The following is a 16568-nucleotide window of genomic DNA, read 5'->3' on the forward strand; positions in this document are numbered from 1 at the left end:
CTGTATTACTTTGGCCCATGAAGGAGTGCAATTCTTTCTCATCTATATGTAGGTCACCACAATCATCAAACCTTTTCACCAATGTTTATTGATGACAGATAATTGGTGTTTGCATCTCTGACCATTTTACTGCTTTTAGTTTACTTAGGTAGAAAACTAAATATATTACTAACAAGGTTATCATCAATCTAATCTATATTATATTGTTATAAATTGAATTTCTGCTTCTACATCTTGGTTGCAACCCGACCCATGATGGACTTCTTAGTGTTTCTCTCAGGTTTAAAAATGATTATATAACACTTTGGTCCAAACAGCGACACCAAAAGGCCAAAACTAGATGCTAAAATAGCAAATACCTCCACTACATCTGCATATTTGCCTGGAGAGCTGATATATGCTGGGATGAAGGCTATCCACACTGCACAGAAGATCAACATGCTAAAAGTGATTAACTTGGCTTCATTGAAGTTGTCTGGAAGATTCCTTGCCATGAATGCTAGGACGAAGCTGAGGAGTGCCAGTAAACCAATATAACATAGTAACACTGCAAAACCAACTGTTGATCCCACTTCACACTCATAGACTATCTTATCACTGTTGTATTGTGTGTTTTTATGAGGAGTTGGTGAGGCAGACACAAGCCAGGCTGTGCAGATTATTGCCTGGATGGAAGTAAGAGCCAGAACTATTCCTCTCTGCTGCATAGCACCGAACCACTTCATAATGTCTGCACCCCCAGGTTTGGAGGATTTGAACACAGCCAACACCACCATAGTCTTTACCAGGATACATGAGACACACAGCACAAAGCTGATCCCAAATACTGCATGCCTCAGCTGACAAGTCCAGAGCCTGGGACGGCCAATGAACAGAAGTGAGAACATGAAACACAGTTTCAGTGACAGCAAAAGTTGGAAACTGAGTTCTGAGTTGTTGGCGCGTACCATGGGTGTGTCTCGATGATAAACGAAGATTCCCAGGACAATGGCACAGCTAAGTGTGCCTAGCAATGAGATGGTTGTCAAGACGATACCCAGGGCCTCATTGTAGGAGAGGAACTCCACGCTCTTAGGGACACAGTGGTCACGCTGGGGACTGGACCAGAAGTCCTCTGGACAACTGGTGCACTCTGTAGAGTCTAAGAAAGACGGAAAGGTTAAAGGGACAGACAAGTAGTTGAACAATGCACAATCTAAATACATATTTTGCTCACTTCAAATAATGTTACACAAGTTCCAAAAGTATCTGTCAAATAGCTTTTCACTTCAACTCACTAGTATTCCACTCAAGGCAGCTTGACTGACTTTATTCCTTGCTAATTAAAAAACCTAATGGGTAAAAACTGCTTCTTGTACAGCGCAGCAGTGCAATGGAACACATTGACAAAGGGAATGAAATCGAGTGTTTCCCTAATTGCCTGTAAAAAAAAACTCACAAAAATTGCTACAAAACATTACTTAAATAAGCCGGAATGTAGACGGGAGCAGTATGGGTTATGCCCCAGCCTGTGTCTTCCGTGAGGAAGAAGCCCAACAAAACCACGGTGAGGCCTTTAGAAGGGTCATTCAAGCAAGCCGGAAGTGGAGCCTGCAGTACCACCACGGCCCAAGGAACCATCACGCCAGAAGGAAATGTTTGGATCGGGGATGGTGCAACGGATCTGGTACAGCACTCAGGTCCTGGACCTGGGGAGACGAAGGAGGAGCCCGGCCAGGAGGCCACCCACAGAGCCTAGTCCCTCCACGTGCCAGAGCCTCCCTGAGTCCCGGCAGAGTAGTTCCTGAGAAGCGGACTGAGTGGCCCTGTCTTTCCCTATAGGACTAACCGTGGGTAGCTACTGGGACGTAAGTCGGGGCTTAATCAACCCCGGCTGGGTCACCTGGGCGAGGGTGTATGTTGTTGCGAGACCCGAAACACCCTATGACCCCAGGCTACAACATTGATTATACGTCCCAGGTGCATCCATGTGATGTTTTCTTTTATAACCAATACAGAAACGTTTTAGGGTCTTACTAGGTTAACTTTATTCATTATTAATAAAACTCTACTTATTAATAACTATTGTTTGGATTTTATCCTCAATTTGTTGCATTTCATGTTATTTGTTTTGTAAGGTGTTTTTACGGAAATAAGCCCCTGAAGGCTTATTTCCGTACGGTCACACTTAACCTTTTTGGCCGTATTTTTGCAATAGTTTTCAATAGGAACGGAGTTTGTTTTTGCCATTGCGCAGATTTCCACAACAAAATGCTCCGTTCCCATTGAAAACCATTGCAAAAAGACGGCCACATATAGGCAGAATCGAAGTTAGGTGTGACCGTACCCTCAGGCTTTAGTTCTTTTCATTTCTTTTTTTTTGTGTCCTCGGTGATGATACAAATGTGGCTGTATATCGTGAGGTGCTACTGTGCTCTTTCCTGTGCTATCACCAAATAAACTCAATCAATTACTCAATAAACTCAATCAATCAACCGACCAGTCTGATTGCTGATCTCTCCCTCAGAGCAAGCAATGCAGTCAAAGCAGCAGACAGGTTCTCCTTTCCTTCTGGCCACACGGGTTCCAGGGGAACAGCTCTCACTGCACACTGACCGAGGAGGCTACAGAGGAAAGGAACAATGATCAGTTTCAGTCTGAATTACATTCAAACCATGAGCTCAACATTAGTAATTTTTTTAGAAAGCCAAAGTGACCTTTTTGGTTTCAAAGTTCCAGAAGATTTTGTCTTCATCAAGGATGAGTTCTTCATATCCGGAGGCTGATTTCTTGACCACACCCACATTGTGAACATTTGTGCCATCAGGAAGCCACACCCAGTTCATGACATCATAGATTGGTAAAGTATCACCATTCTCATCAAATGATACATCATCACCAAATGAAGTGGTGAAGTTGACCTTTTCCAGGTAATAGACAAGCTAGAAGTTGTGATGAGGAAGGTTAAGACAAACATTCTCAACATTTAGCTATGTCATTTATATAATTTAGGCCTGATTTGCAGCCAAGAGCACAAGAACCGATTCTTTGTGGGTCATGTGATCAGTGACGACAGCAAGAGCGGTCTGTGACCCGCCCTAGTCAGCCTGCAGTCTAACATGGTGATTTTACCTCCAGCAGAAACGGCTTGGCTAGAAAATAATCCTACGTATTTGTTAGAGCCTTTTCAGCCAATTCAGTTATATTGTATTCAAGTATGTCTTGTGAATATTTAAGGTAAACTTTGAATTCATATCATACCTGCCATAGCTGTATTGTCTGCAAACTGGCACAGCTGTGCCCAATGAAAGGCCCTCTTCCTGGCACACATTGCAACATGTCATGGAGGGCATGGGCCAGAGCATACACAGCCTTGTACACATTATACTCTGGTCTGAGATCAGACACATCCAACAGTGAAGTTTCTGCTGTTCCTAGGTCCTCTTGTCCAGTACACACCACTCCACCATTATCCACCCACTCTCTAGGAAGGGGTGCAAACTTACACTGAAATGTGTGCTCCCAAAACTGCCTTACCTAAAGAAACACAATTAAGACTTAAACATAAATAAATCAGTTTAATATGAAAAGAACCAAAATACTCACAATGCTATTTTCATGGCTGTTGTCAGGGTCATTGTCAGGATGTATTTTTAACAAGAAGTCCTTGAGACCTGGTATCTCTCCACGACGGATGGCAATACCCAGGGTGCCTCTCAGGTACGGCATGAAGTTAGGAGTCTGGAGTATGGCCGATGATGTCCACGCCTCACTGGCCATCCATTGCAGACCTGTCACATTCTGCTTTACCACCTATTGTGTTGAACAAAATATATTAGTATAGTTTGATGTGAAGTGATTATCTGTATGCTTATTGTATACAGAAGCATTGAGATCAAAAGTGAAATAAGTCTAAACTAGAAAAAGTGCGCCAGGTCAGGAAAGTTAATGTGGGCCAGCAATGTTTGGAATTCGCCAATCAGGATGGAATATAAAAAAGCGGACGGAACCATATTGCTCACTTGACTGTAGAGATAATGTGTACCGATGTAAATGATGTTTTGATCAAATTTGTAGTAGTAATATAAAAAAGAAAAGTGTTGCAAAAATCCGCCTCCTGTTGGCGCTATAATAGGGCAATGTTAAAAGGGTGGCATTTGTTCTTCAACGTAATGCGAATCTGCATGCAAAGTTCCAGCGTATTCGGACGCTTGCGTTCATGATTTGCGGCATTTTGTTGAAAACGGGCCACTCCTGCAAATTTTAGATGTGAGCCAATGAGGACGACGGAATATAAAAAATCAAACAGATCCATCTTGAGCACATGACTATAGAGATCATGTGTACCGATGTGTGTGACATTTGGATAAGATCTGAAGGCTTAATATCCCAATTTTTTTTTTTTACATAAGTCGGCCTGCTGGTGGCGCTAAAAAAGGCAAAAGTTAAAAATGCAGGGCAGATGTTTTCCTTGGCCTCTAGGGAGTGTGCGTGCAAAGTTTGATGCAGATGGGTGCAGTTGTAGTTAAAAACTCAAATTGTTCTGTTATAGCGCCACCATGAGGCTGATTTGAACATTTTCCAGTGGCATTTCTTCCTCGGCCTAGAGGGAATGTCTGTGCGAAATTCACGGAAATGGCAAGCTGCGTTCATGATTTGAGGCATTTTGTTCAAAACGGAGCAATCCTACAAACTTTGGAAGCCAACCTTAGCCAATCAGGAGGGAATATGGAAAATCAGACAGATCTGTGGTGATCGCATCGCTGTTTTGAATCCAAAATAGGTCATTTGTGTGAATTTTGCAGATCCGTCGAGAAAATTCGTATCGATTGTAAAGGCTGCGTTGGTCACATAGACTGTCAAACTTTGGACATAAAAGGATGTTGTTGTGGATGAACGCCAAAATAAAACTTCTGTTGACTAATCATGATACGTGATACTAATCAGTGGAAGTCTTATTTTGAAATCCCGCTTTAGGAAGTTGTAGCTGCAGCCTGCGTTAGCTGACGAAACACAGCTACATTAGCTGGGGGCCATTTGTTATGATGCGGTGTTGGGGAAGATGTTTGAATGGATTATACGTTTATGAGTCACTCCACTAAACGTTTTAACAACGTGAAAACCATGCACTGTGGACTAATACTGTTCTTTAGACCATCCGTTGCAGTGGTGAGTGTGTTGTTATTTTACGTCGTATCTCTGTGTGTGCGGCTATGAACTGCATATGTGTCGTACATGCGCGCTCCCTCCACATGGAGGTTAGATATCAGCGCGGCTTTGCCCAACCGTTACTGTATTCTTTGATTTTGAAGAAATAATATAAAATATGAATAGTGATTAATATTAGGATATTTGTCTCAATTACCCCACAGCCACCATGTTAGACAAAATTGTCTAGAATAATTCTTCAGACAATTTCTTTGCTAAATTGTTCACATGTTTTTCATCCATTGGCAAATCACCAACATGTATGATATACATTTTTAGATCTGGGTAAATTTGCTTTGATACAACAGTAATTCTACCTGACGTGTATAAATCTTACTTTGACTGTCAAAAAAACTGTTTGTTGTGTAAAAGAATGTTTTATACTTTCTCCAGGTGCTTCCCAATTTCACAGCCAGGTGTAAATGATGGATGTTTACTAGATTTAAGGTCACATCACATGACATCACAGTTTTCTAGTTTTCTAGATTAAGGGGGTGGTTCAATTTACCCACTGGTTCATCTTACTGTACCCTACCATCTTACCATCTTATTATATGGTAGGGAAGAACAGGGTAAGATCACATTTTACTTTTTAAATTACTATGTCCAGAAAAAAGAGAATTCTATAATAAAGTGTTAATTTATCTGGTGTAGTATTTGCTAGATTGTCCTTATTGTCTCCGCCAGGCCGAAAGGCATGGCGAGAGAGTATGTTTTCGCCTCCGTCCGTCCGTCCGTCCATGTGTCCTGTCTGTGTGTTAGCAGCTAATCTCTGGCACCGTTGGCCCGGTCGCTCCGAAACTGTGCACACACACTCCCTGGATGCCAATTCAGAACCTCTGCCCCAATTTTTTCACATGGGCCTGTTATAGCGCCACCAGGAGGCCGATTTGTGAAAAAACCTTTTTTTTTAAATTACTCCTACAGATTTTATCCAAACGTCATGCAAATCGGTACACAGTATCTCTATAGTCATGTGATCAACACAAATCTGTCCGATTTCCCATATTCCATCCTCATTGCCTATGGTTGGCTTCCAAAGTTTGCAGGATTGGTCCGTTTTGAACAAAAAGCCTCAAACTATGCACGCAGCTTGCGATTTCCATGAATTTTCACACGCACATTCCCACTAGGCCGAGGAAGAAATGCCACCCTTTTCACATTGGCCTGTTATAGCGCCACCAGCAGGTCTAATTTAGCAAAACACATTTTTGGAACAAAATGCCTCAAATCATGAATGCAGTGTCTGATTGCCGTGAAAGACCTAAGAATAAATGGCACCCTTTTCACATTGGCCTATTATAGCGCCACCAGGAGGCCACAATAACGTACCTGACCAGGCGGAGACCTGTGCTCCGAGGAGCACTTTTTCTAGTATTCCAAATATTCCAGCATGGATGTCAGGCTTTATAGTGACATTGATTAACACACATATTCACAGTAAACTTCACTGTGAATCAATGTTAATATCTTGCTCATTACTGAGTATAGATTTGTACTGATTGACTCAAGTGAAATATAACCTTGTAGTGTCCCACCCCCCCAAAACGTGTTTGGTACCCCAATTTTTTTTGCGTGCGCAGCACATTGTCACCTTTTTCACCATGGGCCTGCCTGCACATGACTATAGAGTTACTGTGTACCGATTTGCATGACGTTTGGATAAAATCTGTAGGAGTAATATAAAACAATGGGTTTTATACAAATCGACCTCCTGGTGGTGCTATAACAGGCCCATGTGAAAAATTGGGGCAGAGATTCTGAATTGGCATCCAGGGAGTGTGTGTGCACAGTTTCGCAGCGACCGGGCCAACGGTGCAGGAGATTAGCTGCTCGCAGACGGACAGGACATACGGACATACCGACACCCTAGCCTTTGGCCTGGCGGAGACAATTAAGCACACAATTGGCTGAGCATTTAAATGTATAAATCTAGAGAGTGATTCAATTGCATTGCATTAAAAAAATGTAACCTATGGTTTTTTATTCTGAATATGTGTACACTTCATTATAGCTAATTTCATATTCCTTATAATTATGAACGCATCATGAATAATAAACCAAACCTCCTCCAGGAGTTTAGCCAAACGGCTATCAATTACAAATGCAATGACCACACGAGCTGTGGATTTCTTCATCACAGAGACAATCTTCTGAAGTTCATCTGGGTCAGAGTCCTTGGACACAACCTCTACATACGCTAGACAAGCCAAACTAGACTGGGCCAGCTCAGACTGGAAGGATCTGGCAGCATTGTGTCCATAGTCATCATCAGTCACCAGCAATCCAACCCAGGTCCACCTGAACCGCCTCATAATCTGGAGCATAGCTCGCACCTGGTTGGATATAACGGAGGGATAAGTGCTTAGGGTAGATTATTCACATAGTGAATCAGTGAATCTCACATAGATTCCACAATAGAAAAAGTCTAATCATTCTCTTTTTATACTGTCAATAAAGACCTTCAGCTACAGCAGCAATACTAACAAGATATGCAATACCATAATAAACTCAATAGAGGGAGGTATTTTGTCAAGTGTGTGGAACATACACTACTACAGTGATTCTCAAAGTTGGGTCCAGGGACCCCGAGGTGTCGTTGAGGGGGTTCTAGGTTGGTCCCCAGCAAATTCAGTTAATAGCATCGAAATCAGTTTAACCACTTTATCCCGATATACATTGGCTATTTGAAAAGAGCCAAAATACAAGTCATGCTTGTAGATCATATTTTTCAAAAAAAAGTCTGTGAACATTTTTGAAATAATGTGGAAACATATGACATGACATGAAAAAGTATATGAGAACAACTGTACTACTATATACTAACAGATATATAGTCTATATAAAATCACCTGGAAGGCGTCACTTGGGATTGTTCTATAGAAGGATGGGAACTGGTTATGGTCACTCAGACAGGAGCAGGTGGAAAAGTAACTGACCTACAAAAGGTACAACATATCTCTAAAATATTAAATAATTGACAGCTGTCCACTGCAAACAGAGAATAAGAGCATATGAGCATGTAAGAATATATGCCAGCTCTGTTCACATGCTCTAGCTGAAAGTAATATTGTCCCTGTCGGGTGGAAAACCTACTTTTTTTGGTTACAAGCTGTTAACACTTTTCATAGGTTTATAAAACCCACAGAAACTTTAACCTTTACACTTTAAATGTTTTCAGGAAAAAAAGAATAGCAGATCTACAAGCTCACAAAGTGACATATCGTGTCGTTGTAAGCTTGTAGATCAGCTATTTTTGGTACTTCTGTGTGACACTGTCACTGTAGTATGACAAAGTAGGGCTCGACAGCAACAATATGTCTTTCAAGCTGTAAAAAAGACAAAATGCATTATTTATCATATTTTAGATTAGTAAATGACGAAGTAACAACAATTAGGCATAAGATATGTCACAGTGAAAGGGGGTTCAAATAGGAAACTTACCTGGGGCACTCTGTATAAACCTAATATTCTAGCAATAGCAATAGAATTAGTTGAGGAATATGCACCCACAATTCCTAGCACTGGAGGGGAGCCAACACATCTCTCATCCAATTGAAACTGCTCCTCTCTCCCAGTGACCAATGACAATGTTGTACGGAATGTAACTCCAAGCGAGATACAGGTATCATAGAGACTATATCCTAGAGTCACATTGGGTAGTAGGCTGGTGTTTCTGTTGATCTCATTAATGGCAAAAGCCATGGTCTGTGCACACCTGAAGCCTTCAAGGTGAAATCTAGCACAAAAATCCACTGTAACCTTACATGTTTATTTTGGTAGAAATATATTAAATCAATTAATCCTACTATCAATCAAAACAAGTTACCTATTGTCTTGCTTGCTATTGTATTTGTGATACTCACCTATAGCAAGTGGGATCCTGTTGCTTGGAGGTGAAAGACAACTCAGAGAAGACAGAGTAGAGGTGGATATGAAACAAGCCACCCAGAATAAAGTCTCCAGCCTTATAAATTCTGTTCAGATTAAACTGTTCCTGTAACTCACAAGAAGAGTAAGGCGAGGAAAACAAAGCAGAGAATGAAGAGAACAATATCAAGGTCAAGTACATGTATGAAAGCAGGTGTGTGTCTAGTGAAACCCTCATGACTGTCCTCCTCTGTCTAACTCCCTCCCCCCCATTCTAAATCCATTGTCCAGTTGCTACATTTTATACACAGTGCTCTGCAGTCCCCTGTGCCATCTGATGCCACTACGTAATCTTTCACACCACCCATCAGTGCTATGCTATCCCCTGTACCACCATTACGTAATCTTTCACAGCACCTATCTGGCAGAGGCAGTAGAGGCAGGGCTTAACATACTTTAGCAAGCCTTTTGTTTCTAAATAATGTTGTGTGTGTTCTTTTATTTATCAATTGTGTGTGTGTGTGTGCGTGCGTGCGTGCGTGCGTGTGTGTGTCAGTGTGGCAAAAGTTGTTTTTTTCTTCTGACAGATTGGGTTGATGCTTGTGGAGGGGCCTGTACTGGACAAGGGGATCTAGGAACAGCACAAACTAAATGGTAAATGGTGCATTTATATAGCGCTTCTATCCGAAGCGCTTTACATTGATTGTGCCATTAACCCATTCACACACACATTCATACACCGATGGCGGAGGAAACCATGCAAGGCACCAACCTGCTCATCGGGAGCAATTAGGGGTTCAGCGTCTTGCTCAAGGACACTTCGACACCAACTCTAGGGGAGCGCCCCAGCCCGGGATCGAACTGGGAACCTTGCGGTTTTCCAGTTCACACTACCCGGCCACTCTACCCCTGAGCCACCGCCCCTAAACTACACTGTGGGATTTTTTTTTCATGATTTGTTTAGGAGACAGTGGCAAGCTGTCACGGTCCGCTCCTCGGGCCGTGGACTGTGCCCTTATTATTTGGACCTTGAATGCCCTTATATGGTGTTGGACTCTTAAAGGAGAATTTTGGACTAAAGTTTTATTACCTTTTCTATGATGTTATGATCTTAGGATGAATGGTACAGTAGAAAAATGTCATAACTCCACCCCTGGTCCGCTACAGCTTAAAATGTGCGCGGATAGGCCTTAGGTTAGATCACATATTTTAATAGCTTTTTTTTTTTTTTGAGAGAGAGATCTGACGTTCATAGAACACTGTCCAAAAAAAAAAAAAGAAAGAAAAAAAAACAGAAGTCTCGCTAGACGAGATTGAAATCTCGAGATTTCAATCTCATCTAGCGAGACTTTCGTTTTTTTTTTTTTTTTTGGTTGCATAGTGTTCTGTCACTATGAACATCAGATCTCACAAAAAAAAAAAAAAAAAAAAGCTGTTAAAATATGTGATCTAACCTAAGGCCTATCCGCGCACATTTTAAGCTGTAGCGGACCAGGGGTGGAATTATGAAATGTTCTACTGTACCATTCATCCTAAGATATCATAACATCATAGAAAAGGTAATAAAACTTTAGTCCAAAATTCTCCTTTAAGGGCTGTTCTTTAGGCCTGTTTAGGCCGTTGTTCATTATGTTCTGCATTTGTAACTCTGTTGCCTTTTGCCTTGGTGTTCCGTACTCTTGTTTTGTAGTAGTGTTTTCCTGTCTGCCCTGTTTGCTGTTTCCTGTCTTGTCTCACCAGTCCTCTGATTAACTCTGTCTTGCACCTGTGTCCTAGCCTATCCCTGCGTTGATTGTCAGTTAGTTTCACCTGTGTCCAGTTACCGTGTGTCTATATATACTCCCCTGTTTGTTCAGTCCCTTGTTCGTTCGTAAAAGTAAGTCACTGTGTTTGTTAGCTCCTTGTTATTTTCCTAGTCTCCTCGTATTCGCATGTTCATTCCTGATCCTCTGTTTTTGGTTAATAAACCACCCTTTCATTCGATCCGCCCTGTGTCTGCCTCGTCCTCTGCCTTTGTCCTGCGCTTGGGTCCTACACCTCTGACTCTGATCGTGACACAAGCTGCAATGTTTTAATCGGTTTGTTCATACCGTACTAACACACTTTAGCTCTGATAGCCTGATAGGCCCCTGTCATGTGGTGATGACTGACATCACAGTCAGGCCCAAATTTGGCTCCTGATCTACAACCACTCCAACACCGCCCAGCCACCTCAGCTCTAACATCAACACGGGCAATTGCAAAGTAGGCTAATAACGTGGAGGAAGTCAGCAGTGTGGCCATGTATGCTTATTATAAGCGACTTTGGGCTTGTTTTTCTGTAAAGTCGCTTGTAAATATTGGTACTTGCGGTTTGTTGTACAAAAAAAATCAAATTACCTCTTTTTACCCAATTATTTTGTTCTTTTTTTGAAAATGGCAGATCTACAAGCTCACAACGCGCCACATCGCGACACATTGTGAGCTTGTAGCCTAGTCGCTTCTATTGGGCTTGTTTTCATAGACCTGGTTGCTTGCTACTCTCGCACAATCTGGCAACACTGAAAGTCTGACGAGGCGAGTTATACGTTCATCTAGACCTCGTAACTACTGTACAGTATGCCACCGCTGTCATCTTGGTTTATAGACCGAAATGCACAGTTTGGGCAGTTTTCTGTGTTTTGAGTTGAGGGCCCACGGTGACCACCCCGCGTCGGGGCCCACTGTTGCCTCGTTACGCCGCTGGACTTACCTGTCTATAAGTGGGCAGGGGCATCAATTGGCTTTGGCAAGATATGGCAGCTGCCATACTTTGATCCCTGCAATATTAGAGAACCACTTTTTATGCATTTTTTTTTCCACCAAATTCATCATCATTTATTTAACTCACGACCATGTTCACATGGTATGGAGCACAGATATCATACATTACATTACATAGTATTCATACATACATAGCAAAGGCATGGCAAGCCTTGTTTAAACAGAGGGAGAACGTTTTTCCGAAAAGCACCAGTTTATAGATAACTCTTTGCTTGTCAGATTGCAGTAGTAACATTTGTTTCAGCATAGATGGGCGAGGTATATAATACTTTGGCAGATATTTTTGTCTGAAATTCATAATGATAGTATTTTTACACTCAAACATAACGTGAAACTCATCTCCAACTTGATTTTCATTACATAAATTGTAGAACCTCTGGCTTCTTTCAAGTCCTCTATTTCTACCAGTAATCTTCACCTGAAATTACAAATGGCCTGTCTATTCTTCTGGTTTTCACACAACATATATTTTTCCAACTTAAACTATTGTTTGTACTCAACATAAATGTCACATGATGTCATATTATTAAGTTCACTTTGCCACTTTTGCAGAAACTGATCTTTGAACCTTTGTTCGACTGTTCGTTTCAACCAGTCAATGTTATTACATTTCTGTGTCAGCCAGATGTAAGACATACCACACAGGTCTGCTTTCCGATTTAATCCAAATATCTAAGCTGTGTGATGTATACATTTTGAGTTAAGACCATTAATATCAACCCATGTCCCTCTGCACTGTAGCAATTAGTGCACCTGGGACTGTTTAATGCTTAGCCTGTCAAAGTGGTGCCAATGGCGTAGCCAGAACGCTAGCATTGGCTAGGCCTAGGCAGGAGCGGGTGGGCACGCATGCATGCACGACCGGACCTATATATACACGCTGTTATCAAAATGGCTGACTATTATATAACATTTTAAAAATATATATATATATTTTTTTTTTGTAGAGACAAAGCATAAATTAGGCTTGTTAAAGATAGATAAATTAGACTTCATAAAAATAGGGGTTTGATGCAAAATCGGCAAAATGTCCCTTTAAGATGAAAGTTCTATGATTGACAGGGAATCTTCATAAAGTTTTTAGTAGAAATAAAAACAAAATCACACATATAAGCTACACATTACCATTGACATTGAAGACTTTCAAAAGAAACGTGTGTGTGTGTGTGTGTGTGTGTGTGTGTGTGTGTGTGTGTGTGTGTGTGTGTGTGTGTGTGTGTGTGTGTGTGTGCAAATACCCAGAAAGTGTAGTTCCAATTCTACAACTCTATGGTGTATCCAAGCAGTGGAATCCTTCACCATTATGAAAAAAACAACTCAAATTGAAAGGTTATCCACATGGAATACTCCCTTCCATTTCGGGCGCTTTAGTTGTAATATTAGCAGTAATACATCGTTTAGAGATTAACATAAAAATGTAAGTTTCAAGATTGACAGGGATTCTTCATACAGTGTCTGTAGTGAAACCCAAGCAAAAAATCCCAGGAAGTGTAGGTCCAATCCTATAACTCTATGGTTATGATGTCAAAACATTACAAACAGTGGGGGCAGCAGAGCAATGTGGATTTGAACTCCAGAACAATCTGATGAGGATGAGGGACACCGAAAAGGGGGATTCAAATGATGGGGCGAAGTTCCTCCCCAACATACTGTATAAGAGTGAAATAAGGTCTGTTCATGTCTAAATAAGTGTTTACATAATGAAAATGTCCAAAGAAGATAAACCAGCAAGCAGTGAAATCCTTCATTACTATGAATAAATAAAATTATCCATGGAATATTCCTTTTCATTTTGGGGAAAATTTCCAACGCTTTAGTTATAATATTAGCAGTAATGCATCCTTTAGAAGTTCACATAAAGAAAGATGAAAGATTGACAGAGAATCTCCATGAAGTTTTCTGTAAGAAACTCCAAGCAAAAACACCCCAGAAATAGTAGGTCCAATCCCATAAATATCCAGTCTGCAGCACGGGCACAGTTGCTTGGTAAACCTCCTCAAACTTTTGAGAAACTTTCTTTCACCCACGCAACACTCACTATTGGATCATGCACAAGTAGTTCCATATCAAAACCTGTTTAGTTAGAAAACAAAATACACTTACAGTAACAGAGCAGGAGAAAACATGCTTTCTTCTGCAGTGCAGATACAAACCAACAGGTACACATAGGTGGTTCTGAAAGACTTTAATGGAAATTAGTAACAATGTACACCTGGTGCTAAAAGACAATTTTCCTAATGTTAAGCTTAAGGGTGCAGTACACACCAAACTTTAATTCTGCCTATAAGGTTGGAGTCTGCCAATGCTTTTGAATGGTAACGGAGTGGTTTGTTGCCATTTACGGATTTCTGCAAAAAAAAAATCAAAGCATGTGGTGCAAAGTAACTAAGTACATTTACTCAAGTGCTTACAATGCTCAGTACAATTTTTAGGTACTTTTACTTTACTTTCCATTCTACTCCCCTACAATTACAGCATTTGACAGCTTTAGTTACTTGTTACTTTGCATATTTTATTATTAACTCTTTGACTGCCAATGACAAGATTTGTGTTTTCAGTGGTTTTCCACTAGATGGCGCTGTTCGCTCGCCTATGGGTCACTGTTTGGCTCCCAGAGAAGGCGAGGAGCAGCGGGTCACGTGATCGCAAAACAAACAGCCCTTTTACTTTCTTGTAATTGTATCTGGAAGAATGGCTTTTTCAGTATGCCCTGTAATTCCAGCATCATCATCATCTTTTTTTTCTTGCCACAGCAAAGTTGAGCAATTGTTCAGTAGAAAAGGCTTATTTTATATCCTTAAATTATTTTATATCCTATTATTTGGTCCTGTGACGGAAAAAAAACACTGTCACTGTCATCCCTTGTGTCCCCTAGAGCAGGGTTGTCAAACTGGCGGCCCGTGGGCATTTGGCGGCCCGCGGAAAGGTCCATGGCGGCCCGAGAAATACTTTTAAAAATAGTAAAAAATAGCTTTTTTTTTTCTTTTTTTTCAGGCTCCAGGTGGCGCTGTGGCAGAAAACGGTGGCGCGGCGCTGTCAGACATAGGATAGGCTCCTGTCTTCTGTATTACTTTCTGTTTAAAGAGACTGAGGTGCTCTTATTATAAAATGGGGGGGCGACATAGAGTCGCAGTTTGCATTGCCTTGCTGTGCGTCCAAGCTGCTGTGAGGACACTCCCCCCTCCCCCACTCGCTGCTACTAGGCTGCAGCCTAGCTGATGGCCCGCTGTAGAGAAGCTCTTCCCAGCTGTGGAATGTTCTGGCTGATTGGCTCGTTAACAGTCTATTCAACTACTAGTCGAGTAGTAATGGCTATACTCTTTGATCCTCACACAGGAGTCAGCCTAGCACAGACGTGAATTTTGTCTGTCTGTCTGACACACACACACACACACACACACACACACACACACACACACACACACACACACACACACACACACACACACACACACACACACACACACACATGAACATAGTGCAGTGTTATGAAAATAACTGGTCCCTGACATTGACAAGTTGGTTAAAGCAAAGAGATGTCAGGTGTCTGGAAGCAGCAAGTGATTTAGATGAAATGTCATGCTGGCTACACCATGTGAATTTGCCATTTTGGATATTTTTGAAAATATAATAATGGTAATAGGTAGTTAGAAGCATTAATCATATATGTGTTAAAGACTTACAAATGTATCAAAGCTGCTCCTTTTATTTCTCAGGAGCTTGCCCAGTGAAATCCTCATTGTTAATTGAGCGTATTTAAACCATTCAATCCGGGAAAGCATCTGTGTCATTTTAAGATTTATTTGGCTATTAAAAAATAGCAGATATACAAGCTCATAGTGTGGCACTGAGTGCCGTACTATGAGCTTGTAGATCTGCTATTTTTGAAAAATAATGGAAATTTGTGCAAGTCTTTACAAATGTCTTTTAAATCCTAACAGTTTTCTGAAACACTTATGTTGCTATAATATGTGGTTCTCTAACTTTTTTTTATGTCAAAATGATATTATATTATATATATATATATATATATATATATATATATATATATATATATATATATATATATATATAATCTAAAATGACACAGTATGCGTTCCCGGATTGAATGCTCCTTACAAATTGCATTTTGTTTTTAATGTCAATAATTAAAGCAGCTATTCTTCTTCATAATAACATGTTTTTAAAGGTGATATACTGTAGTTAGTAGCAGTGACTGAGACAACAGACTGAAAAACAATGCTGTATAACTGAATGCGCGTGAGCGCACATGCGCGTCCGCAACTGGTTTCTGCCCACATCAAGTCACCATTTGACCAATGTGGCCCGGACCCCAAAATGAGTTTGACACCCCTGCCCTAGAGGAACAGGTTGTTAGTGAGCTCCAGCACCTGGAAAATGACCAGTGAGTCTCTAAACACTTCACGCAACTAGAGAATGATGTAATCTCTCAGCTTTCGTTGCTAAAACTGGGTGGAAACAATTAGAGAGTTCAAAAAATAAAACTGCATTGCAGAACCAATAAAAAAGGTTTCAGGGCGGTCCTTCATATTGGGACGATGATATGATTGGTTTGTTAAGCAGTGGGCGTAGCTTTGTGTTCTCGCTGGTGTTCTTGCTACTACCTTGCATTCAGAAGTGTCCAGACGTATCGGTAGGCGGACATCTCTGATCGTCTGGCAACAGCACACTATACCCAGATGGATACA

General features: G+C 41.0%; 1 protein-coding gene across 1 annotated transcript; it reads right to left on the reverse strand.

Annotated features, from left to right (window-relative positions):
• Positions 1-227: 227 nt before the first annotated feature.
• On the reverse strand, positions 228-14791 carry LOC308093673 (extracellular calcium-sensing receptor-like; the record flags this gene model as incomplete). Its single annotated transcript, XM_080440001.1, has 9 exons — positions 228-1141; positions 2480-2603; positions 2697-2921; positions 3241-3516; positions 3586-3792; positions 7254-7523; positions 8040-8126; positions 8632-8912; positions 14713-14791. 9 exons carry the CDS (start codon positions 14789-14791, stop codon positions 228-230), a joined length of 2463 nt encoding a protein of 820 aa, XP_080296127.1.
• Between the last annotated feature and the right edge of the window lie 1777 nt (positions 14792-16568).

Source organism: Gymnoscopelus braueri, assembly GCF_963280865.1.
Source record: "Gymnoscopelus braueri genome assembly, chromosome: 10".
Lineage (NCBI taxonomy): Eukaryota > Metazoa > Chordata > Actinopteri > Myctophiformes > Myctophidae > Gymnoscopelus > Gymnoscopelus braueri.